This window comes from Ahaetulla prasina, chromosome 1 (assembly GCF_028640845.1).
Source record: "Ahaetulla prasina isolate Xishuangbanna chromosome 1, ASM2864084v1, whole genome shotgun sequence".
In the NCBI taxonomy this organism is placed as follows: Eukaryota; Metazoa; Chordata; class Lepidosauria; order Squamata; family Colubridae; genus Ahaetulla; species Ahaetulla prasina.
The window spans coordinates 306,050,475-306,076,478 of NC_080539.1; the positions used below are offsets into that span (position 1 = coordinate 306,050,475).

A 26,004-nucleotide genomic window follows, 5' to 3' on the forward strand; every position below is an offset into this window, starting at 1 on the left:
ATTGTAATTAGAAGTATTTATGCATCTCATTTTATAATACCTGATTCTGAAACATATATGATGGCTACCAAATTTGGGGGTTGGAGGAAAATTCAGTGGAATAAAAGCAGATAGAAGCTTCTGTAGGATAGCAATAGCACTTAGACTTTTATACCGCTTCATAGTGTTTTACACTCCTCTGTAAGCAGTTTACAGAGTCAGCGTATTTCTCCCAATAATCTGGGTCCTCATTTTACTGACCTTGGAAGGATGGAAGGCTGAGTCAACCCTGATCTTACATTTTAGTTAAATTAATGAAAGTGGTATCATGCCATTTCATCGTAAGCTTCACTCTTCATGCTGGTCTATGCAATATTCTGGTCCATGCAGCATCATGATTCATGGACCAGAGTGGAACTTGTAGCTTTGCCTTCATCATTTGTTTCAATTTCTCTCATATCTTTACAGTCACTTCTGTGCCCCTACCCAGGTAGTAGCACTTAGTTGGTGTTGGCTGATGTCTAAATACTAAGAAGGAGCACACCTGGTTATATTTGGTTGGGAGATCAGCACAAATAACAAGCTCTGTAGGTTAAACTGAAGTAGAAAAAACATCCCAGAAGAAAGTTATAAACGTCTTCTGTATTATTGCAAAGAAAATTATAAAAATGTGGCCATGATAAGAACTGAAGTCAAATGAGCCTTAGAAATAATGCAGGGAACCAAGTCTCCTGAAAGAAAGGGTTAGAAGCTAGGAGACTGTGAGCTCTAGTCCTCTCTTAGACATGAAAGCCAACAGGGTGACTTTGAGCCAGTTACGATCTCAGCGACGGGGTTGTGGGGAAAGTAAGACATGGGAGTATGAAGTATGTATGCTGCCTTGAGATGACAAAAAATAAAAGCAAAATATATCAAATAAAAAAGAAATCTATAATGCTGGAAAAGGTGGAAAGAAATAGAAGAAGATAATGAATAGTAAACTGGATGTGCTTAAATACAAAAGCAATGAATGCACAACTGAGAGACCTAAAAGGCCAGGAGAAGGATCGATTAACACCTTGACAGCACTTAATCAAAGATCAATCAATGCTTTTTTTCCAGATGTAGGTGAATTGCAACATTAAATACTCTGAGCCTTCCATTGATTAAAAGCCAATCTGATATAATGATTAAGGCATCAGGCTAGAAATCCAGAGTCTGAGTTCTAGTCACCATCTGCGTGACTTTCTCTCAGTCCTAGGAAAGAGGCAGTAACAAATCACTTCCAAAATCTTGCCAAGAAAACTAGTTCAGGTATTGCCAGGAGTCCTCAAAAGCACACCCTTCCCATTGATGAATGAAGGCTGTCAGTGGGCTTAGTGTCATTTTTTGATTTGGCTTCTTCCTGACATTGTCATCATTTTTTGTTGCAAAAGGGAACTTTTATTGTTTACATCATACTTAAATTGAGGAAATAATTTTGGAGACATGCTTAGCTGACTCTGTCTTCTTGTTCATGGCACCTTGGCTTTGTGATGGGATATGATAAGGGATAACAATGGATAGGATAACAATGGATAGGCTTCCTATCATGAAAAATCTTAACATGGCTGTTCTTATTTTTATTTCATTATTTTTTACAGGGGGTAAAACAGCACAAATAGTTAGCTCAAGAAAGAGGAGTAAATCATCTGATGCTTTTAAGAAAAACATTGGCCTAAGACACCCATCCTGATATTTGTGCAGAAGTCTACAGAAGTTTGCAAAGAAAGTTATGGTGATTGTTTGCTATGAGGTCACAATGATTTATCCTACCAGAAAGAAAAATTAAAATACCAATAAAGCTCTTATTTATTTGGAAAAAAAGAATCTCAGAACAAGTTAATTTTTTCATATTTTGTTTTATTTGCATTATAAATACCTTTAAATTAAAATTCAATATGTAAATAATCAAACTTAAGTTTGTTTCGTTTTCAGAGGCTTCTCATCCTGTGAGGCCCTAAGCTTTAGCTTGCTTACTTACCTTTTTCTAAATCTAGCGCTGCAGGCAAGTAAGCAAATGCTAAGTCTAGTATTATTAGGAAGTCTAGAAGCTAAGTCTTTGGACAAAGAAGGGTGTAGTTTCCAAATCTAATAATACTTAAAGCAGATTTAATGTTGTTTATACTTCCTTTCAAGTTGCTTTCCAAGAACTTTTTAAACAGTAGAAATACCTTAGTTTCAAGCATGGTTATTTGTATGCAAGAGTATAGGAAACATTTTCAACTGGCTATCCAGGATTTGTTGACTGATAAAGTAATAAATATGGTCTTTCCTGTAACATCCTGTAAATTTTAAATACTGGGATTCTGCTATATCTTGGAAATAATTTGAAAAAGGTGCTTCAGGTTATGCAGAAATGCAAATATAGTACCTGTATATGTGTCTTTAAAGCAGCTGCATCTTTTCTTAGGAATGCACTGTTGGTCTTTGTAGCTGTCATATGAAAACAGCTTCTGTTTGGCAATGTGAGACATTGGAGTTTTGAAAAATTTGGGGACAAATAGCTAACCAATCTATCCATGCATATATAATCCCAGCCAATCAATAAACTTCATTTCTCCAAAAGTCCTGCATGAATAAAGTTACAAAGTTAGGATGGAAAATAAGCATTTGCAACCCAAAAACTAAAGTTCAAAAACTCCAATAATGCAAGATGTCAACTCATTACATTATGTACAACCCATACACATTATTGAAGCTAATTAAAATATTGTGATGTTCTCTTTGACCAGTTCAATGGATATGGAACATCATGTTACTTAATAAGCACAAAAAACAATTAAGTACTTACATTTAAACCAAACAATGAAAACTTAACCATTAGCACCTCTCCAAGTGGCCTTCTTGGTCTTTACAAATTGCCCATTGGGGAGCACACATATGTGCAGGCATAGCTGACCAGGAACTTGCAATTACAAAAAGCTAAATGGAAGGCAAGGGAAACTGTGCACACTCCTTGCCTGACAAGTGACTTGCAAAGAAGTACAAACTAGGTAAAATCATCAGTGCTATTGAATGTGGAGTTTGGTTCCTTTTTTATTTACAGTAGCTTGCATTGCCAGCATTGGTGGGAATGTGGTTTGCTCCTTAGTAGTTCCTTGACTGGAATATTTTTTTCTGTTTGGTTATTGCCTTGATATTAATCTCTCTTTATTCCGGGCATTGGCTGCTGAAGGGGATGTGTTCTGGTCTTTTTTAACTAACAAATGCTAGTGTTACTTTGTTGGGTAGTAAAACATTTGCAAGCAAACAACCAAACTCAGAGGGTACCAAGGACAACACAATTCAACCCTGAGCTACATACATTCTCTTCTGTTGAAAAGGATTTACTGCTAGTTATTTGGTACTTGCATTATGGCAACTGCAAATAAAATATTACATTTGAAGAACTGATGTTACTATATGTCTATGGAGATTCTCAGTCATCCAAGTCATGTAGCTGAAGAAGCTTCTTGGATGAGAAGTGAAAACGTCTTCAATGAAAAACCAGAAAGTTCAATTGCCTCTTGAAAAAAGCACTTTTGGGACTGCTGTTACTATATGTAGCATCACAACAGGTAACAGATCTAGGAGGCAAAGATTTGCTGCGTTGCAAGCTGGAACCAAATGTCCCACCCCAACCAGTCCTGTCACACTAATGCTCAGAGATGTATGAATTCTCAATTATAAAAACATTGTGACAAGAATAATTTAACCTCTTAACTAATCTTAACTAATTGTATCCCATGTAATTATTGACTTTTTTTTGCTTTGGCAACATTTGCATATGAAACAAAAGGATGAAACATGCTCTAGGACTAGGTACAGCTTTGAAAATGGCTTTCTGGATGCTTTCTGGAAATTAGAGATAGGTAAACAGCTCTAAAAGCATTTGTGGATCTGACTGAAGGAACAACAGGGAGTGGATTGTTTAAAACTTGTGCGCAGTCCATACTTTTAAGGTACATCACACATTATCCAATAGATATGTCATCCAGAGATGTTGGAAAAAATACAAGTCCAAAAAAATGTGACCAGAAAAAGGCCCACAAGGAAGAAATAAGGACTGATCACCCAGAATGCTACCATTAAATTTTAATGATGTCTCATTTCCAAGCTTACAGGGTTTAAAAAATAGTGTATGAAATATTCACAAGATTATTCTTAGTATACATGTTTTGTCTCACTTTGTGAGAATTCTTTGAGGTCATAATGCCAGCCTCTCAAATTTTAGAACCAGAATAGCTTAAAGCTAACTTTATGCAAAGCTATCTGCCAAACACACTTGATTTACTAGAAATCCCGCATTCTAATGGCAAGAATTTTATAAGAAATCCACAAGGATCATGAAAACATGGATATGGTTTAACTTTATGTTTTGATATTACTTTCACAAACGCAGATGTGCTAGCAAGTCTATCCAAATTCTAGCAGTACAACCTAAGCTATGATTTATTGGTCTAGATACGATCTTTAATATCCTTTAAGACCTAACTGTAAACTCCCACAGCCTTGATCCTCTATTATTCCTGCACTGATAACAAAAGGACAACAAATAACAATCTGAAGTCTTGGCCTCAGAATCATTTCCTTTTCCCATTCAGCTCTACAGGTCTATCTAATGAAATCTATTCTCCTTGCTTTCACCAAATGATCCTGCATCACCAGCAAGACCTGACAGACCAAAACAAGATTTTGAAGTGCACTAAATGGAATGCTCAATCTTAAACTGTGGCTTTGAGCATGAAACAAAGCCATTTTTAAAGCAACTACTATTTGGTAATGAGAAAATCTTTCAAAAATAAACTTGTCCTTGCAGCACAAGTAAAAGAATCAAAAAAAATTATCTCATGACATGTATTTTATTTGCCTCAGTCACATTTAAATCATGGATAAATTACCCAAAATAGGATGAAAGTGGGGTTTTTTTTGGGGGGGGGGCAGTAATGATACACAAAATCCCTATCCAATTACAATGATTTAAAATGTTTTATCTACATTGGTAAAAAATGGTTTTGGGTAATGAAGAAAAAGGTTTGGAAAACATTGTGCTAAATACTACATTGAACATTAAAAAGGAAACTTCTTTCTCAGATATACATAATGCTCCTTCCCCTTCCTATTTTCCTCATAACAACCCTGTGAGATGGGTTGGGCTGAGAGAAAGCAACTGGTTCAAAGTTACCCAGCTGGCTTTAGTGCCTAAGGCAGAACTAGAACTCACAGTCTTCTGCTTTCTAGGCCAGCACCTTAATCACCACACTAAATTGGCACTGCTATATTTATTATCACTTGTGTCTTCTGTCTTCCAACCCTAACCCTACCAATTGATGGAGAGCGCACACTCACACTGATACATATTGAATGGCAAATAAATAACATGTTTGTTTATTCATTCAAAACAAAGCTAAAATCTGCTTTATACACAGGCAGTAATTCTATTTTTACCACCTTTCTTTTGGCCATAGAATTGTAAAGCAGGTTGTGCATGATACCACTGTCCAATTTTATTGTTTATGTTAAGCAGTGTACGGTAATTGTTTCAAAGATCCTGATTGGGTATACACAGGGGTAAAATCTACTTACCTTCCCAACCGGTTCGGAAGTGCACATGCTGTGCATCACGTGTGCTCTTGGACCCTCAGTACATGCGCAAACCCTTCTGCGTATGCACGGAGGGTAAAAAACAGGTTAAACAACGACAATTGGGCGAGTGGGCGAGTGGGCGGAGCCTTGCGCCGCCATCACTACTGGTTCTCCGAACCACTGGCTGCCATCGCTACCGGTTCAGCCAAACCGGTCTGAACCAGGAGCATTTCACCCCTGGGTATACACTAACCTGCATATTTGTTCAAATATTTGGTAAAAGCCAACAAAAGTTTACTTACATTTTATTGCAATATATGTTCACCACCTTGAGTTACTTATAATGTAATAAATATGGGATAAAAATCTAATAAACATCAGGAAGAAAAAGTATGAGAAAATGGGAAAAGTACCACAGCCTGAAGGAGAAACTAGAAAGGATGTGGAAAATAAAGGTCAGTGGCAGGAGCACTTGGAGCTGTGACTCCTAAGGTGGGAAAGTATCTGCGACAGATTCCAGGAGTGCTAGAAGCAGCTAAGCTAATATGCAGAATCCTTAAAACACCCAGGCCTCTGGTATCCAAAGTTAAAGAAGACACATACAACTCATAGAGGGGAGAATATATATATATAACGAAACTATTGCTGTGAGGCAGATCACCTTGCATAAATTATTATTATTTAAGATTTCCCAAAAAGGGATGCGGTGGCTCAGGGGCTAGGACGCTGAGTTTGTCAATCGAAAGGTCGGCAGCTCAGCGGTTCGAATCCCTAGTGCTGCCGTGTAACAGGGTGAGCTCCCGTTACTTGTCCCAGCTTCTGCCAACCTAGCAGTTTCGAAAGCACGTAAAAATGCAAGTAAAAATAATAGGGACCACTTTTGGTGGGAAGGTAACAGCGTTCCGTGCGCCTTTGGCGTTGAGTCATGCCGGCCACATGACCAGAGACGTCTTCGGATAGCGCTGGCTCTTCGGCTTTGAAACGGAGATGAGCACCGCCCCCTAGAGTGGCAACGACTAGCATGTATGTGCGAGAGGAACCTTTACCTTAACCTTAAGATTTCCCAATTTGGAGAGACCTTATTATTTAATTAAACTTGAAGTGGACATCTGATGTGATCAAGTGGTCTTATGTAAAAACTCTTCCTCCTTCAAATACAGGAATCTGTTAGCACCTTTTCTGACTTAACAAATTTTATGGAAAGACCCATGCTTTCATTAGCTGCAGATCAGCTGCTCAAATTCAGCATAGGCCTTCATAAATCTGCGGGTATTAAGTCAGCCCTAAATACAGATACAGTAATGCAAAAGTGTAAGCGTATAAAACCTACAAAGGGAACGCAAAAGCTGTGGGTCTAGATTTAGCACATTAACTTCTCCCGCCCTTCCCACTTTCTCCTTTCTTCCTCATTGGCTCCTTAGGCACGTGCGTTGAAACAAACGGATTTACGAAACAGAGGCGTGAATTGCGTCAATTCTCCGCGCCATTAATTTTTATTTTTTTATATCGAGACGAAAAAAAACTGGCTTGTCAAGAGCCGGGCAAAGTTGAAAGGCGAAGCCCAACAGTGGGGCAGGGCAATGATATCATTGTAACGCGACTATGGGGAAGGGAGCAGTGCGGCTTCAGAGCAGGAAGGTGAAGGGGGGGAAAACGCGGTGGACGGTGGCCGCTTGAGAACCTACCACGCAGGAAGCGAAGCGGTGTTGGGAATACTTAAATTACGCGGTGAGAGTCTCGCTTGTTTTCTTTGGTAGCTCCCGCTTGTTTGACTTGACTCTGCCGGCTTTATTTCTCCACGAGGCCCTTTTTATGCGGCTCTGCCTTCGAGGGTAAATCTCACTGAGGTTCCTGGGGATTGCACTGCTACCAATCGTTTCTACGTTTGTTGGGCAGAAAGGCATGTGTTCTGGGCGGCGAATAGCGCGAGGGCGACATGGGACACCTTGTCTATGGAGAGTCTCAGTCATCCAGGTCATGGTTGTCCCAAAGGTGCTTTTTCAAGAGGCAACTTTCAAAGAAAAAGCAGAAAGTCCAGAAAAAAAAAGCATCTTTGGTATTAGAAACCTTGCTTTTCAGCCTGTGAACAGGCTGACACGGCTCCTCCCTCTCCCTCGGAAATGCAGAACCAAATGCCTGGGAGAGGCGCTGGGTGCCAGCGATTCCTCCGACACGTGCGCTCCGCTTCGCTCTAAAGCGAGTGCCACACTGCGCTATTTCCCGCTATCTCTTAAGTCATCGCGTGGGTGCGGTGGGTGTTGGCAGGTTTCCTTTCAGGCTAAGAAGCGAAAGGTGATTCCATGCTAGCGGCTTCTTTGAGTTTCACTTCTCCTAAACCGCGTGGGCAAGATCTGAATTTCCATGTCAAAACATATTCGGGGACTGGGGCTGTTCACATTTCGTTCCTTGCCAAGCCAGACGCAAGGATTTCAGTTGTTGAGTCCCGTTGTTTCACAAGATTGTATTGAGCATGATTGATGGATTGTGTGTCATCAAATTGTTTTTCCGCGCCAAGTGACAACATAGATAGATTTTGTCTATGAGCATTGACCATAGAAAAGGGCAATATACTCCGGCATGTGACACCATGTGTACTGTTGGTTTCATTAAGAAAACTTGGGCTGCAAACAAAAATATGGATGCTGTTCTTCAAAAGGGTTTCAAACTCTGAAGATAGGTCTTGCATCCTTGTTTGAAGTGGAAATAGTAAATTGTTGCTCAGCTTGTCATTTTGTACTGTAGGGAAGCGCATAAAACTTTTTAATTGGATGGTCCCATTCTTGTGCAGAGGCTTCCAAGTTTTGTATATAAGACCTGACTTACAATACATAAATTGGACTTCATGCAACTGTTTCTATAAGACATAAAAATTTTAAGATGTGGGAAATAATTTTGTTATTACATGGATCCAAAGCAATAGGGAACATAGATAATTAATAACTAATTCAACAAAGTTGGAGGGACCTTGGAAGTCTTCTAATCCAACCCCCTGCTTAGGCAGAAAACCTTACACCACTTCAGACAAATGGTTATCCAACCTCTTCTTAAAAACTTCCAGTGTTTGAGCATTCACAACTTCTGGAGGCAAGTTGTTCCACTGATTAATTGTTCTAACTGTCAGGAAATTTCTCCTTAGTCCTAAGTTGCTTCTCTCCTTGATTAGTTTCCATCCATTGTTTCTTGTCCTACCCTCAGGTGCTTTGGATAATAGTTTGACTCCCTCTTCTTTGTGGCAACCCCTGAGATATCGAAACACTGCTATCATGTCACCGCTAGTGCTTCTCTTCATAAGACTAGACATAATGATGAATATAGCAGAGTGAACCTTAAGATGGGCAGCAAAACCCACAAGAGCCTTAAGGTGGAAGCTTTCATTTCTATTTGTCAGCCATCCCTTGAGAAATTTGTAAGTGGTTTAGGGAGAAGATGCTTGGTCAGGTTCCAGTTTGCAAAAATTAAGTAATACAAAACTTTCCAGAAGTGGTACATCTTGGGAAGTACCTAGTCACATTATTTTCAGTATCCAGGGTCTTTAAACTCTCTCCTGTGTCTTCAAGCATTTATGTAAGTGAAGTCTACATTTTAAAGAAATGTTCTGATACCTTCTCAGAAAAAAATCTAACTATAGTGAAATTAAGCAAGGAATTGCTATTGAGTCTACAAAGCATTATTGTACTTATTATTGTACTTATTTTTTTAAGCAATATACTGTCAAGTATATTGGGCCGCGGTGTGGCTCAGGCTGTAAGAAGCCTGTTATTAAACACAGCTGCTTGTAATTACTGCAGGCCGAGTCCCACCAGGCCCAAGGTTGACTCAGCCTTCCGTTTTTTATAAGGTAGGTAAAATGAGGACCCAGATTGTTGGGGGGGCAATAAGTTGACTTTGTATATAAATATACAAATAGAATGAGATTATTGCCTTACACAATGTAAGCCGCCCTGAGTCTTCCGAGAAGGGCGGGATATAAATGTAAATTAAAAATAAAATAAAATAAAAAAATATAGTTGAGACAATGACATTTATGTTGCCATGTGCTGTTCTTAAAAATATTTAAGAGTAATTTTAGCTTCACACGGTTTACTCTTAATATGATATGATGTCAGTCTTTGTCCTGCATGGGCTAATTTCTTTCTATTTAATTTACTTTAGATGTCATGTTCAAATCAGGGGTCATTCGTGTGGGACTTGGTATAGTTCTTGGAGCAGCAGCAGGAATAGGTCTCATCTTTTATTTCTACGAACAGAAGAGAAAGAAGCCCAGTCAGAAAAACAACTCAATATATCCAGTTGTACATTGTCAGCAAAATGCCATGTATGTTCATGAACAGGCAGAAACGCTTCAGCCTTATAATCGGGGTAAGTTGATGATTAATTTATTTTGCATTTTTAGTTATTCAAGACTGTACTTTCGCAGAGTAATAAGATATATTTTTCTTCATAACATTTTTCCACAAATGCAAGGGCCGCTTTTTTTTTTAAGAATCAACTCTGTATTGATTCATTAATTGTGACAGGAATTCATGGCTGACTTATCACCTGAGTGTGATGTCGTTCATGCCTAAGTTTTCTGGTTTCTACCCTGGTGTCTTAACCATGAGACCAAACTGGTAGTAAGAGATTATATTAAATCATTATTCCTCAATGAATTTGAAATTCAGTGCCAGTGCTCCATATTATTTTGCTTAATTCCAGCGTAGATACGATTTGAGACCATAATCCCTTTGTTCTCCTAAACAAAATCATGAATTCTATTCTGATTATTTTAAAATAATTTCAACAGTGCAAACGGGACTTTTTTTTATAGAATTAGAACTGTAACAAAGCATTTCTATTTATATCTTTAATGCATATTCTTCTTCCATGCCTCTTGCCAGAGGATTAAAGGCTGTTTACTGAGATACCAACTTGTTGCATTTCAGTATTATCAGAATTATTATAAGATACATTCCAAAAGCTAGAGTTGGGCTCTGATTTCTCAGTTCAGGCCCATTTCTCTGGGTCTCTTTGTGAGATGTCTGTATTTATCTGTGAAATTGGTCCCTTTCTTGCTGCTTGAATGAGTCCTAAAACTTTTGGTAATTAATATGCTTATAAGCATAAAATTGTATAACTAAAACATAATAAAAATATTGTGAAAATAAGCAAAATAGATATAAGAACTCATTTTAGATAAAATAATGATTTTGAATGACTTCTGAAGTGAAGCCAGTTGTTGCTAATCTGCTGTTTAGAAGAAGGTGCTCCATAAGGCAATGCCCGCTAGCTGTGAAACAGCTTTTCCAGGCTCCTTAGCATATATGAACAGTAACACAGAGCATTCATTCTTGGACAAACGTGTAGGACAGGTCAGGTCAGTTCTACCTGTAGAAAGTGACAGTACAAGAACCTAGGAGCCAGGCTATTTAGAAATGTGTTGGTAATCAGTGTGGTACTCACAGTATCAGTGTAATGACTCTCAATGGCCAACACAAATCCTCCTAAATAAAGAGAAGATTCAATAGCTTTCAGCTTTGTGTGTGGCATCCAGGATTGCTTAGGACAGTCCATGGTCACTGTGGAAAACCTGAGCCCTGCCAGATACTCTTCCTAAGGCATGAAAATTGAGGTCCCTCAAGACTAATATCCAGGGAAGCTCCTGTGCCAGCTCTGCAACAAGATAATCAGCGTGCCAAGAGATCCTCCTCAGAATACCGCAGTCAGTATATGAACAGGAACCCAATGCTGTCCCTATACTAATCTAACATAGAGGTATTTGTACCCCATCAGCCTCAGAAGTATGTCACACAGAAATTTAAACTGATATTTGTTTACAGTAGATTAAAAAATAATGATATAAAATTAGAATTCAGGGCCAATCGATCAAATGCATGTATGCAGCTCTGTTTTTGTCCACCTATCTAAAAATTTTAAAAGTAACTACTAGCCAGTTTTGTGCAGTACAGATAAAGTAACTTTTTGGTCATTATTTTTCTCATGCTAGTTCCATGGATGAGACCAGAACCAGTGGAGGGTGGTGATAGTGTTCCATATACCGGTACATCTCTTCTAACACATGAAGAGCAGGCTGAAGTCTTAAACCGTCTTGATTTTGTGCTCAGAAGCCTTATAGAGTTGCGACATGAGGTGCAAGAATTACGGAACAGCCTACAGAGTTTAGCTGGAGGAATTATTGGAGAAGTCAGGTGTGTATCTGTTTTTCCCAGATTCCAGGCTACAGAAGATTCCAGGCGGCAGAATCCAGAGACTATTGGTCAAGATTTATGTGAGATCACTAGGATTACTCTTGCTATTATCTGCAGAACAGCTAGTTTTTTAGTGTAACCTCACTGATGCTCCCTTTGTATTTGTATTTTTTATTTTTATTTTTTAGAAGAAGAAAGAACAACCTAATAATTCTGAATGTCAGAACAACAGTTGTATCAGTTACAATTATTGCTTCATTTTGTAGCAGTGTAAGAAATAGGGGACTCTCTTTTCTAAGAGAAAGGATGTATAAAAAAGACGTTTTTCTTTTAAAGCTGTACACACAATTTTAAGAAGATTCCAAATAATGTTGGGTTTAATAGCCTTTGCTGAATTCAGCTTTTTGTTCTTATCCTTTCTTTTATTTGGATGTCTGCCTGCTTCTTTGCTTCTTATGCTCCATTTACAATTTTAGGGGCAAAACCATGAAGTAATGCTTCCCATTGGGCTTTTCCTGTTGCAATCATACTGTCATTACTATGCCTTTGGGAAGTTATTGGAGAATGTTTATTTCCCTGAAGAAATTTGAAGAAGTTATTCCCCTCAATTTTGTTTCTGCTCAGAAAAGTGTAGAATTGCAAATGACCTACTTTACTTAAATTAACTAACTTTTGGTGGCCAGCAGATGATGAGCATGTTTATGAAATGCAGAGCATGATCTCCAGGGAGTTTCCAACTCATGATACAAGTATAACATATCATAGAGTCTGAGCAAAAGCTAGATTTTATTTGATGCTCAAGAGGCTCAGAGAACAGATGACATGCTTTTAATCCATGATCAACATTTTTGGGGAGCAATTCTTTCCATAGTATAATGAGAATACAGTTATGAAGACAAATTATTATTTAAAAAAATATTCGGAGACAATTTTTCTAGAATATTCAAAGGTGTTTCTCGGTGGTAGCAACCTGTCCCAGTAGGTTAGATCATGTTTCCTATATTTGTTTTCTGCCAATTGAAGATTTTTCTTTTTATGTAAGCATGTGCCCTTCCTGTTTAATTTTATTTGCTCACTATGGCCATTTTATAGGTATCTTAACTTTTATAAATACATTTTAATAATTTATATTTTGTAAGTTATATTCCAATTTTTAAAGGGTAAATAGCAGAGCACACATTTTTTGTATATACTGTATATATATCTATTTTGGAGTTGGACTCATTTTAAATTGTATTAAATGGAATAACAAAAATTGTTTTGGTAGGCAAAAAGAAATGAACTATCAATTATTATAAAGTTTCATTGTGTTTTATGCCAACTATCTCTAACTTTGCAGGTCCCATCTAGAAGAAAGCCAAAAGGTTATTCGGCGGAGGCGTTTTATATATCCCAGAGAAAGAAGCGATTCCACAGGATCCAGCTCAATATATTTCACAGCCAGTTCAGGAGCTGGCAACACAGACGATGGAGAAAGTGAAGGGGGGTAAGGAACTTTTAGTTTAGAGCAAGGAATAGTTAAGTGTAATTTGGCTGATCAGAAGATAAAGGCAGCAGTAGACAGTTTGCATTTGCTGTCAAAACATCAAGCGTAAGGATGAAAATGAGAATTATGAGAAGGGTTTTTTTCTCATTGACTCAATCTGGATAATTTAAGCAGCATTTCTGAAAATGGCCTCCTTCCTAGGATTAAGAGAGAGCAAACAGTCCAAAGTTACCAGCTGGCTTTGTGCTTAAAGCAGGACTACAAATCTTAGTTTCCCAGTTTCTACTTCACTGTCTCTAACCTACATCAAACTGTCTTTTAAGATTAATGTTAATATAAACATTTAATATTAAGAAAGGAACCCTGATACTTTAGGTGTTTTTTTTTCTGATATATCTTTGTCATATATTCAATGGGAATCAGAGTGGTAATCGGGTATGCATATAGTGGCTCAGAAATAATAGTTCCATTTCAGGTTTTGAGGTTATTAGTGCTTAATATCTTTAGGTTTACCTTTGACATATTAGCTACATTTCCATACAGCTATGAGTTTCCAGAAGACTTGATGACTGAATCAGTTACATGTTTATATATGCCACATATTTGTGCCCATTGGCTCTTTCTGCTTGGGCCAACATCTGAAAATTTAATGGATATTCAAACTGGGTTACTCACTTCCTCTTTAAGATGCCAGGATTCATAAGCCAAGAGCATGCCTTGATTTGCTATCTTTATTTAAGAAATACAAAAAGCCAATAACCAAAGTTCAAATAATATTTACTTTCTTGTTAGTTTAATGGTATATTAAAGTGGTAGAAGCCAATTAGAATGAGTGGGACACACTGCTTACTTGCTGTGAATTCCCCAAGTTCTGGCTTATTGCTGAATATGAATTTAGACATTGGTTACTTGATTTTTAAATTCTTCATGTGTTTGACATGAAAGTATAAATACTGTATTTTCTTTAAAGCTATACTACGGCCAATGCAGAATCTGATTATGATAGGGAATCTGATAAAGAGAGTGATGAAGGAGAAGATGAAATCAGCTGTGAAACAGTTAGAACTGGAAGAAGAGATTCCTTGGACCTTGTCAATGACGATGAAGCAGGGCTGAGTTTGGACATTGCTTCAGAAGAAGAGCTTGCTCAGTTACTGCACCAAGCCGATAGCTCACACAGAGGGACTGACCAGGAGAAGAGAGAAGGTTTCCAGCTACTGCTTAACAATAAACTTGTGGTAACTCTTAATTGCTTATTCTTGGGGGGGGGGGGAGGTGTGTGAATTATCATGCAGCGAAGAATACAAGTGTTGTGCAAAGTCTTACCTCAACCGCATCAATAATGAGTCCAAGCAACTAAATGCAAACTAACCATTGCTCTTTTAAGCAATTAGAATCCTTAGTGTGGCTGAGTTTTGGCTTAATTTAAGAATATTGAAGTAAATTTGTTTCTTGTATATTAAATAATTCAATAGAAAATATTCTAAGGCTCATAAAAGTGAAATTTGAACATCTCTATGTCAATAGCAAAGCTGTCAGACTTTTTTCCCACTGCAAAGTTATATCCAAGCTTGTTCTATATTTCCAAAAAGGCTATATGTTACATTTTATAATATAAATAAGAAAAATAGTTAACTAAGGATAATAATCCCAGATTTGTTTATAGAGAAGGAATCTCACCTTCAATTTATTTTCTTCCTCTATGGAATTTCCTTAAGTACAATTACATCTGTATTATGCTTATCTTCTTGTTTTGTAAAATGCACAAATTATTTATTTCCTTAAATAAACAATCAGCATTCCCACAAAGGGGTTCTGGTCTTTTAGCCTAATTAATTTTGCTATTTTAAAAGATACTTTGTCAGGAAAAAAAATTCTTCTGTTGTTTTTTAATCACATTTTTAAAATGTGTTTTTTAAGTTTTTTAAAAATTTTATCTGTTTAAAACTTACTTGGATCACAAACTTGTTAAGCTTTTTGTTTTTAAATCAAAATCCACTAAATATTTTTCCCGTTCGTAATTTCAAAAATAAGGCACTCATTGAGAGTCTCATCTTCCATTTGCCTTTTGGAATCTTTCTCTTAGGTTGTAAAGTAATTAATTATTAAGGTGTTTAAGAAAGCAGGGCTTCTGCTCGTCAAATATCTATTAAGGCCTCACAGGGCTTAAGGGCACATTGTAGTTCCCTCATCTCTCAACCTGTTCAATTAGTGTTTGACCAGTAGAAACTAAATCCCTGTAGTTGCCTCATGAAGAACAGTTCTTCCATAGAACAATTAGGTGATCCCCAGAGCTCTCCTTCTCTTTGGAGAGATTTTCATCAGCCAAAATATGGCTCCTGGTTGGCAGTTTCACCACAGTGCTATCCTCGCTGGCGGAGCTGCTCACAGGGAGTTTCAACTGCCATCATTCCTTACCCAGAAAGCCAGTCCTCACCCAGAAACTGGAGTAATTCTACTTTTCTCTTATATTTGATATAAAAGAGCCCAGCATGTTTTTGTACTTCTAACAAGTGGAAGAGTTTTTTTTTAAAAATATTGATTTTACAATGTCTACCTTTTAATACAAATTTTCACAAAGCATTATAATTTAACCCTGAAACAATATGCTATATGGTATAAGTCAGAGGTCGATTTCAGCAGGTCCTGACCAGTTCTGGAGAACCGGTGGCGAAAATTTTGAGTAGTTCGGAGAACCGGTGGTAAAAATTCTGACTGGCCTCGCCCCCATCTTTCTCTGCCTCCCAAGTCCCAGCTGATTGGGAGGAAATGGGGATTTTGCAGTATCCTTCCCCTGCCACGCCCACCAAGCCATGCCACACCCACAGAACCGGTAGTAAAAAAAATTGAAACCCACCACTGGAGAGGAGGCACGTCTTGTTGAGTCCATTTGGGATGAGTTTGACCCTGTGGCTCCCGAGGACGTGAACAGGTTGTTGGGGAGGCTTCACGGCACGACATGTTTACTGGACCCGTGCCCTTCCTGGCTGGTACTGGCCACTCAGGAGGTGACACGAGGCTGGCTCCAGAGGATTATCAACGCTTCTTTGTTGGAAGGGGTTTTCCCTGCCGCCTTGAAAGAGGCGGTGGTGAGACCCCTCCTTAAGAAGCCCTCCCTGGACCCAGCTATTTTGGGTAATTATCGTCCAGTCTCCAACCTTCGCTTTGTTGCGAAGGTTGTAGAGAGTGCCGTGGCGCGACAGCTACCCCAATACCTGGATGAAGACGTCTATCTAGACCCGTTCCAGTCCGGCTTCCGACCCGGATACAGCACAGAGACAGCTTTGGTCGCATTGGTGGATGATCTCTGGAGGGCTCGGGACAGGGGTTATTCCTCTGCCCTGGTCCTATTAGACCTCTCAGCGGCGTTCGATACCATAGACCATGGTATCTTGCTGCGCCGGTTGGGGGGATTGGGAGTGGGAGGCACCGTATATCGGTGGTTCTCCTCCTATCTCTCCGACCGGTCGCAGACGGTGTTGACAGGGGGGCAGAGGTCGACCGCGAGGGGCCTCACTTGTGGGGTCCCTCAGGGGTCGATTCTCTCGCCCCTTCTGTTCAACATCTACATGAAGCCGTTGGGTGAGATCATCAGTGGTTTCGGGGTGAGATACCAGCAGTACGCTGATGACACCCAGCTGTACTTTTCCACCCCGGACCACCCCAATGAAGTTGTTGAAGTGCTGTCCCGGTGCTTGGAAGCCATACGGGTCTGGATGGGGAGAAACAGGCTCAAGCTTAATCCCTCCAAGACGGAGTGGCTGTGGATGCCGGCACCCCGATTCAGTCAGCTGCAGCCGCGGCTGGCTGTTGGAGGCGAGTTATTGGCCCCAAAGGATAGGGTGCGCAACTTAGGTGTCCTCCTGGACGATCGGCTGTCGTTTGAAGATCATTTGACGGCCGTCTCCAGGGGGGCCTTCCACCAGGTCCGCCTGGTCCGGCAGTTGCGCCCCTTCCTTGATCGGGATGCCTTATGCACGGTCACTCATGCGCTCGTTACCTCTCGCTTGGATTACTGTAATGCTCTCTACATGGGGCTCCCCTTGAAGTGCGCTTGGAGGCTTCAGTTAGTCCAGAATGCAGCTGCGCGGGTTATAGAGGGAGCTACACGTAGCTCCCATGTAACACCGATCCTGCGCAGGCTGCACTGGCTGCCTGTGGCTTTCCGAGTGCACTTTAAGGTGTTGGTTATGACCTTTAAAGCGCTCCATGGCTTAGGACCTGGGTACTTACGGGACCGCCTGCTGCTACCACACGCCTCCCACCGACCCGTACGCTCCCATAGAGAGGGACTTCTCAGGGTGCCGTCCGCCAAACAATGCCGGCTGGCGGCCCCCAGGGGAAGGGCCTTCTCTGTGGGGGTGCCCACACTCTGAAATGAGCTTCCCCCGGGTTTACGTCAAATACCTGACCTTCGGACATTTCGTTGCGAACTAAAAACACATCTTTTTATCCGCGCGGGGCTGGCTTAAATTAGTTTTAAGGGGAAATTTTATTAATTTTAAATGGGGTTTTTAGTATGGAAATTTTTTAATCTTAGGCTAATTTAAATAAGTTTTTTAAATGGTATTTTAATTTGTATATTGTATTGTTTTATTTTTGCCTGTACACCGCCCTGAGTCCTTCGGGAGAAGGGCGGTATAAAAATTAAATAAAATAAATAAATAAATAAAATAAATAAATAAGTGCCATTTACCTTAATGTAGAAGAAATGAAATGTGAAGATATAAACTGGTATTCATTCTGTCTACAGTATGGTGACAAGCAGGATTTCCTTTGGCGTCTGGCCCGAGCTTACAGTGATATATATGAAATCACAGAAGACACAGAGGAGAAGAAATCGTATGCATGTGACGGTAAGAAGAAACTAGTGGATTTTTTTTTATCAGTTAAATTCAACTAGAAAGTTATTCACCTAACCTGGAAAACATTTTCTGGAAATAACATTTTACTGAAGTTTATTCGTGTTGTTATAAAAACAATAGATTACATTAAAAACAGGTAGATTGAAAAGAGTTTGGATAAACAGAAAACAATATTGATTCACAATGCTTCAGTTACCTTTGCTCAAATATATTGTATATTTGTGCTAGCTCACATTTCTGATTCTTGGCCAATCTGTTGGCAACTTTTCAGATTTCTGAACATATGATTATCTCATAGTCATCCAGCTTCCTTTGCTTCTTATGCTGTCTCCATTAATTGGCCAATCGTTTCTCATAATAGAAATGGTGTATATTTTGTACTTAAATCAAAATCCCAGCTCTTCTGCAGGCTGAATTTTGCCTACATTCAATATTTTCTCTTGATAGTTTTATACATGTTAAAAGCGAAGTTTGAAACCAAAGAATTTGACTTTAATAGAAAGCAGCAGGATTCTTATGGCTTTGACAGCTATAATGATAGCTAAATCCTTATATAGATAGTATTTGCTAAAGTGGCACACTGCAAAACATACAGATTTTTAGGCATTTTATATGACACCCCAGCGTTAGGTAATAAATATGTAAGATTTTATACAATGTTAAACCTCCCTTTGACGAAAATTTAAAAATTGGGTTATATTGCAGGCAAAGAAGAGGCCGAAATGGCTTTGCAGTTAGGAGATCAAAATGCTGAGTGTCACCAATGGTATGTAATTATTTACTTTATATAGCTAACGGAAGAGAAAAGCTATTTAGAAAAAAAACCCTTTAACTGGAATGCAGTCCAGATCAAGGGTTATTGTATTCTAAATTATGCAAGATGAAATTACCTCCCTCCAGTGAATATTTGTTCATTTGACAGAAGAGTCTGTGAGTTCACTGATAGTCCTGATTATTATTACAGATAGTCCTCTACCTATAACCATTCACTCAGTGACCATTTGAAGTTACGATGGCATTGAATAAATGATGGTGACTCAGTCCTCAGTTCTGGCCATCCCAGCATCCTCACAGTCATGTGGTTGCAATCTGGGTACTTGGCAACCAATCGTAAGCCCCAGAATTGCATGCTCTCCATTTGCATCTTTGGGTTGGGAGCCACACATTACTTTAGTATTCCCCATTGTGTGCCTGCTTACTCTGTTGTAATTCTTTCCTCTCCAATGAATTTAATATTAGTATATTAATTCACCTCTTACTGATTATCCCAATATCCGAGTGAGCTTTCCAAAGGGCAGAGGATTGGGGCAAAGGAAAGGTGAAGAAAAATTAAACCAGGTCATTTAATGATAGAAATTGCTGGTCCCAATTGTCAGTAAACAAGAACTACCTGGACTAGATATTATTTCTAAATGCAATGTTCCTTTTGTGCAATGCAACACGTGAGAAATGTGTCTTCAAACAAGTGTGGTAGCTGATTTTTATGTAAGATACTACAGTATATTAGTTGTAATGTTTGATCATGTAGTTTAGAAAGAGAAACATGCAAAAGGGGTCAAAACTCTGGGACAACTCTGAAATTCATAGCAGTTGCCTAATTTGCTGAATTGTCAATATGTACGTTCTCAAAGCTAGCAAGAGGGGGGTGGGAAATTGAATTCCCTTTCTACGTTAGGATGTTTGTAGCCTTTGCATTCCTTAAAAACTTACTGTCTGATTTAAAAACCAAAATGGGAGATTGCATATTTGCTTTGGCTTCAGAAATTGATGTTTTAAGAAGAGCTGGAAGTTCAGCTAGAACATTATGGGATTTTACTAATCTCTTGAGAGACGAAGATGCAGATGTAACAACATCAGGTTATTCATGTTATTTTCAAAATATTTACTGAAAGCTTGCAAAGCTGTCTGCAGTACAAAAGGACTCAGCTTGCCTTCAGGCTAAATGGAGTTCTGTTATGGGGATGTATTGCTTTAGAAGAATAGAGATGTTTATTTAGAAACACTGCAGCACTTTAAGCCTCCCAGGGCTGAATTGCTTCTAAATAATATCCTTATATTTTTGTGAGTTTGAATTTAAAATATATTAATCTTTTTCTTAAATATTTTAACAACTGTAAATGCTCAGAGTTATGGGAAAGACAGCATGTAGGTTTAGTAGATGATGATGATGATGATGATACTGATTCTGGAGATAATCCCCCAAATTGCTATCAGTTTTTATTTATTGCTATTGACATGTTTCGAAATCATCTTATTTGTTTTTCATAATTTGAACTTTAATATATAGACAGAAGCCTTTCTGTTTAACCTGATGATACTTTGGCTAAGGGCAGTTTTTGACATCTTACTAGAGTACAAATAGCATCCCAGGGCTCCATCATCTAGGTAACTCAGACAATGATTTCAGAAACAAAACCAATACCTTGTCCATAGCCGATTATTCATTTGCAATATTCTTCCTACTCTTTTTTGTCATATTCAATTCACTGGAAGGATGGGTGAGAACACACCTGGTCCCCAGGACCTTGAACAGGGTCTTCTGCCTATGGTTTCCTATACTCTTAGTCATGATGTCATTCTGTGCTCCATTTTGGAGTTGGATGTTGATTCTGGTATCCTTGTAAGTGCTTAGAAATTACTGTCCTTGACACATCTGCACAAAGCAAGACGTTGGAAAATCATGTTTCTCATTCATCTGTAGTTTTATGGTGGACATTTTATAATGTCCACTTCATTAAAAAGTGACTGGCTCCATGGCAAAACGATTAAATGTTGTGACGATGAAATGTGGGCAATGAAAGGTGTGAGACAAGAAAAGATAGAGCTTGCATCACAATGCATATTTCATGATTCTGATAAAACCTCCAGACTATAGACATCTATGTTGGTTCCTGCATGGGAAATTTCATACAGAGAGAGAAGAGAAATCACATAACAAAGTAAATGGGCTGGAAATGTTTGTGGCTCCCCCCCCCCACTCCATGGCTTCTTCTATTCACTCCTGTTTTATTTGTTTTATCTGTGCCATTTTTATAGTGGGTTGTTCTGCTGAGATTTTCAGACTTTGTGTCATTGTTGATCTTCAACTATCAAAAGCCTACTTGTGATGTACTTACAAAGAATGTAAAAGAAATAAGCCTTCTCTAACAGATGTTGCAGTTTCATCGGTTCAGTCATTCTGTGGTCTGTTTTGGGTGTAAAGTTCCGATCTTCTGAAGCAAGTGATAAGTCAGCCTGCTCCTCCCTATTCCTCAGCACTGGCTTTCCTATGAAAATCCAGGCTTATTGAAAACCAGTGTTCTCTTTATGTTCCAAATAAGATTCTCTTGCTGAAACCCAGTTTATAAACTACCTTTCTACCCTTGGGGCTCTCAAGGTGATTAACAGTCTGAAATAGAATATTAACAAATTTTAGACATGAATGAAAACAAATTATTATTATTCTAACTCTTGAAACCTGGCTGAATCACAAATGGAAAAGTTCTCAGGGTGTATCTTCCATAGCTTTCAATTGTTGGTTCTTCAAACATTATATTTCCTGGGGAAAATTAAAAAAATAGAATACTAAATATAGAAACAAAAAAGGGAGGAGACCTCAAAATCGTATAAATTATGACTTATAGTTCAAAAGTGTCATAAAAGCCAATTTGGTTTCTCTGTGTACTAAGCCACTCCAGAGTATGATTTATAGTACTCAACACACATTAGAAAAGTATTTTGTGGATTTTCAGATTGGTAATGAATAACTCACTGTTCAGATGGGTAATGAATAAAAATAGAGACTAAAAATTGGTCATTTAAATTTGGAATATCCTCATAATGAATATATTTTTGGCTAAGAAGTAGCCAGATAAGATCAGCTATGTTTTTGTTCATGACCTTCTATGTTGCATTGTGTTGCTTTTAACTGCCCAAAACCTGGTTTGCAGGTTGCTAATTCTGCATTTGAATAGTCTTGCTATAATAAGAACTTTTTAAATTTTATTTTGTAATGTAATATTTAGCTTTATTTTAAATACTTTTAGATGGTTAGCCAGCCACCTGTTGGCTAAAAGAATGGGATATAAATATTCTGTTTTGTGTTTAAAAAAAAAAAAAAGCAAGCAAGATATATAGTTCACCATGAAGTCTGATCTAGACAAGACTGTGTATCTCCTTATAGTCCTAGGTGACTGATTCTGTTTTTTCAGCTGGCCAAAGTTCATGAGAATCTGTTCACTTTGGAGACACACGGCATTGCTCCAAGATCTGAACCATCAGTCTTATGCTGTGGGATAGCAGCAGGGGAGAAAAGAAAGACAAGACTAATGAACTTTAAATATCTTTCCAGTTTATTTCCCAAGAAGTGAAATTTTATCTGAACCAGTGAGATAATGTGTGGTATTGACTTTGTTAGCCCATGAGGCTGATTCATTTTGTTGCCCCGGATATCCCTTGCTGTTGCTATGCAGAGCATGGGTTTTACTTTTGTTTGATACTTCCTGATTTCCTGGCTTGGCCTGGTATCTCAAAGCAGGAATAGAAAAAGAAAGAAAACGTGAGCTGTAGCCTGATTTCTATGCTTGAATCTGACTGAGTTTCACTGGGCTTACTCCTGAATACATGTAAGATTGTAGCTTTGAGGTAGAAAATATTTTACAAAACTGCCGCTACTGAAGCACTGTTGACAGTCACACTAGGTAGGTCAAACCAGAAAATAGCTCAATAGGAAACAGCGCCATAGGAAGACCACAACTACACTTTGAGATTGGCTTTAGTAACCGACTTTTGCCAAATCTAATTGTGATTCATTTTCCTCTTTTTTATATTTCTCAAAATTTTACCTTCTTTCCAGGATTTAAATAATGTTTCACACATATTCCTTTGTGTAACTAACAATTCTTGTGTATTTTTGTCAGTGTTGCTTCCCTTATTCTTTACACTGTTGAATTCTTCTTGCTTATTTAGTTAGTTATGTATTTATTATCGGAAAAGCACCATATTCCAGAATGCTAAGACATGTATAGATAAGTTCATAGGGCAGTATAGCTAATAATACAATAAAATAAACCACAAAGCAGTAAAACAACAATGCCACCACTGCCACAGAGGTTATTTCAGTTGTTCATTTCCAGAGATCTCTTGGAAATAGCCAGGATTCAATAATTCTCTGGAATATATGAGCTAGTTTAGCATCTGAGATAAGCTTTCCTAAAGGAGGGAAGTATTGTAGTCTCCAAGAATGTCTGCTTCTGTGCCTCAGTTGTACCTGCTAATAGGAGGAGATCTTTCGCAGGAGCTGTCTCTTCATTCACACATTGGGTGGACTGAATTTACTCGGGAAGTTTCGAAGATACCCAGCCTAAAAGTCACATGGAGTTTTTAGGTGATGGCAGTGAGAAAACGAAGTGGTAGCCAGTGCAGCTTCAGTAGCCATGTTGTTATGTGTCATGCTCCAAGAACCAAGAAAGACACACTGAATGACTTCAAAACAGCTTCCCTTATTGTTCTTTATCTATAGACAGAAATCTTGCCCAACTAAAGCAAACTATTATCCTTAAAGGTATACCCTGAGAATTTCTATGGGGGACTGCCTTGGCCCCTTTCCTCCCAACCAAACTATCTAAATCAGGGGTTTCCAAACTTGGCAACTTTAAGACTTGTGGACCAACCAGCAAAGCTGAGGAATTCTGGGAGTTGAAGTCCACAAGTCTTAAAGTTGCCAAGTTTGGACACCCCTGATCTAAATGTTGCTGTCTCTTGCTCCTCTGGAATGCAGCTCCTCCTCCTTGACAATCCAAACAACAGTCTACAATTTATTTATTTATTTATTTATTTTATTTTATTGTCACAACATTATATATAAGCATAAGCATGAAATAAGTATACGATATATAAGCATATATATAAAACCATAAGTATGTAATAACTATATGAAATTGTATACAATCAAAGGGAACATTAGGACAGGAACGGTAGGCACGTTGGTGCTCTTATGTACGCCCCTTACAGACCTCTTAGGAATGGGGTGAGGTCAGTAGTAGATAGTTTTTGGCTAAAGCTTTGGGGATTTTGGGAAGAGACCACAGAGTCTGGTAGTGCATTCCAGGCATTTCATGTGACAATACTGTGTGTGCAATGAGTATCTGAGCAGCCATATTCTGCACCAGCTGAAGTTTTCAGGTGGTGTTCAAGGGCATCTCTGTGTATAATGAATTGCAATAAAGAGTGATTGTCTTGGCACATTGGTGTATAGTAAGATTTGTTAGACCAGGGGTCTCCAACCTTGGTCACTTTAAGACTTGTGGACTTCAACTCCCAGAGTCCCTCAGCCAGCAAAGCTGGGAGTTGAAGTCCGCAAGTCTTAAAGTGACCAAGGTTGGAGACCCCTGTGTTAGACTGTTACTACTGAGAATAGACTTATCCTTGTCTCTGGTTTCACAACAAGTTTGACAGTAACGAACTAATGTTTTGGAGGTGCTAAGAGTTCATGTAGGACCTGGCATTCTCTTTTCTAAACAATTTAGTAAAAAGCTTATTTTTAGTGGCCATATTAAATTTCAGTATTATTCTAACAATCTTTATTAGATCAGCATAGTAATATTTGAGTTCTTGAAAAGGAGCTAAAATCTAACATGATTTCTTGAACTTTCTCTAAGCACTGTAAAGCAATATATAAGTCTAAGTGTTGTTACTATTGCTTTCAGACCTTTTGTCTCAGTTTGAGTTTTCAATATTATTTAGTTGCTGTAAGGGATTAGGGTTAGGTCAGTATTAAAAGGGAAGAATTTTTCTTCCAATCCAATTACAAAAGGAATGATGGTTAATTGTAAGACTGTGTAATGGAATGAGACTCCAAATGTCTTATCCTGGCACTGCCCCATTTGATTTTTCTTTCCCATTGTGGACATTATTTCATTTAGCAATAGGCAAATTGCCTTTGGCCGACTAAGAATAACACTTTGTATTTGTGAACTTTATCTTTAAGAACCTTAAAACTTTGAACTTAGTGCTATTGACTTACCTTGATAAAGCAATTGTCACTTTATCTTCAGATATCAGACTTATTTGGGCCGGGATAGCTCAGGCAGTAGAGAAGCCTGTTATTAGAACACAGAGCCTGCAATTACTGCAGGTTCGAGCCCGGCCCAAGGTTGACTCAGCCTTCCACCCTTTATAAGGTAGGTAAAATGAGGACCCAGATTGTTGGGGGGGGCAATAAGTTGACTTTGTAAAAAAATATACAAATAGAATGAGACTATTGCCTTATACATTGTAAGCCGCCCTGAGTCTTCGGAGAAGGGCAGGGTATAAATGTAAACAAAACAAACAAAACAAAAAACAAATTTATATTTCCTTCATTCCATTGATCAAATTTTGTAGAACATCTACTACTGGTAGAAATTATTTTCCTTTCTATAAAAGAAATTGTGGTAACAAAAATCATTCCAGAAGAGCATTAAAATGTAGCTTTGCCAGTTGCCTGGTGTCCTGAGAGGGGCGCTCACCACTGGAGATAATTGACGGGTTAAGAAGACCTCATCCCCATTCCCAGTTTTGGTTTCACTATAGTTTTTAGAATCATAATCTGGATAGTTTTAATGTTTTAGAATTTTAATTATTTTTTCTATTTGTTTTATAACATGTAAGTCTCCCAGAGTCACTTTACAGGGGAGAATGGGTGGCATAAAAATTCAACAAATAAATAAATAAACATTGAAGGTTGTACGTAATGTAACTACTTCTATCAATTTTCTGCTATGTTCTTTTTTTACTAAATAAGGAAATTGTAGTAACCTTACATTTTAGTGATTGCTATCCATCCATCAAAATGATAGATAGGATGTCTCTATTTTTGTAGAGAGGATATTAGGTTTAGATTAAGTAAAAGGTAAAGGTTCCCCCCGCACATATGTGCTAGTCG

At 38.4% G+C, this 26,004-nt stretch overlaps 1 protein-coding gene across 2 annotated transcripts in view; it reads left to right on the top strand.

Annotated features, from left to right (window-relative positions):
* Nucleotides 1-7,138: 7,138 nt before the first annotated feature.
* RMDN3 (regulator of microtubule dynamics 3) overlaps nt 7,139-26,004 on the top strand; it is a 35,323-nt gene continuing 16,457 nt past the window's right edge. The window contains exons 1-7 of one of the 2 annotated variants that reach the window (XM_058162084.1): nt 7,139-7,293; nt 9,718-9,924; nt 11,549-11,750; nt 13,090-13,236; nt 14,207-14,474; nt 17,990-18,092; nt 18,807-18,867. In XM_058162084.1, coding sequence (XP_058018067.1) covers nt 9,723-9,924; nt 11,549-11,750; nt 13,090-13,236; nt 14,207-14,474; nt 17,990-18,092; nt 18,807-18,867 — 983 coding nt within the window. In that variant the 5' untranslated portion in view covers nt 7,139-7,293; nt 9,718-9,722. Of the gene's footprint in view, nt 7,398-9,717; nt 9,925-11,548; nt 11,751-13,089; nt 13,237-14,206; nt 14,475-17,989; nt 18,093-18,806; nt 18,868-26,004 lie in introns of both variants that reach the window. The other variant, XM_058162085.1, reaches the window with a different exon arrangement.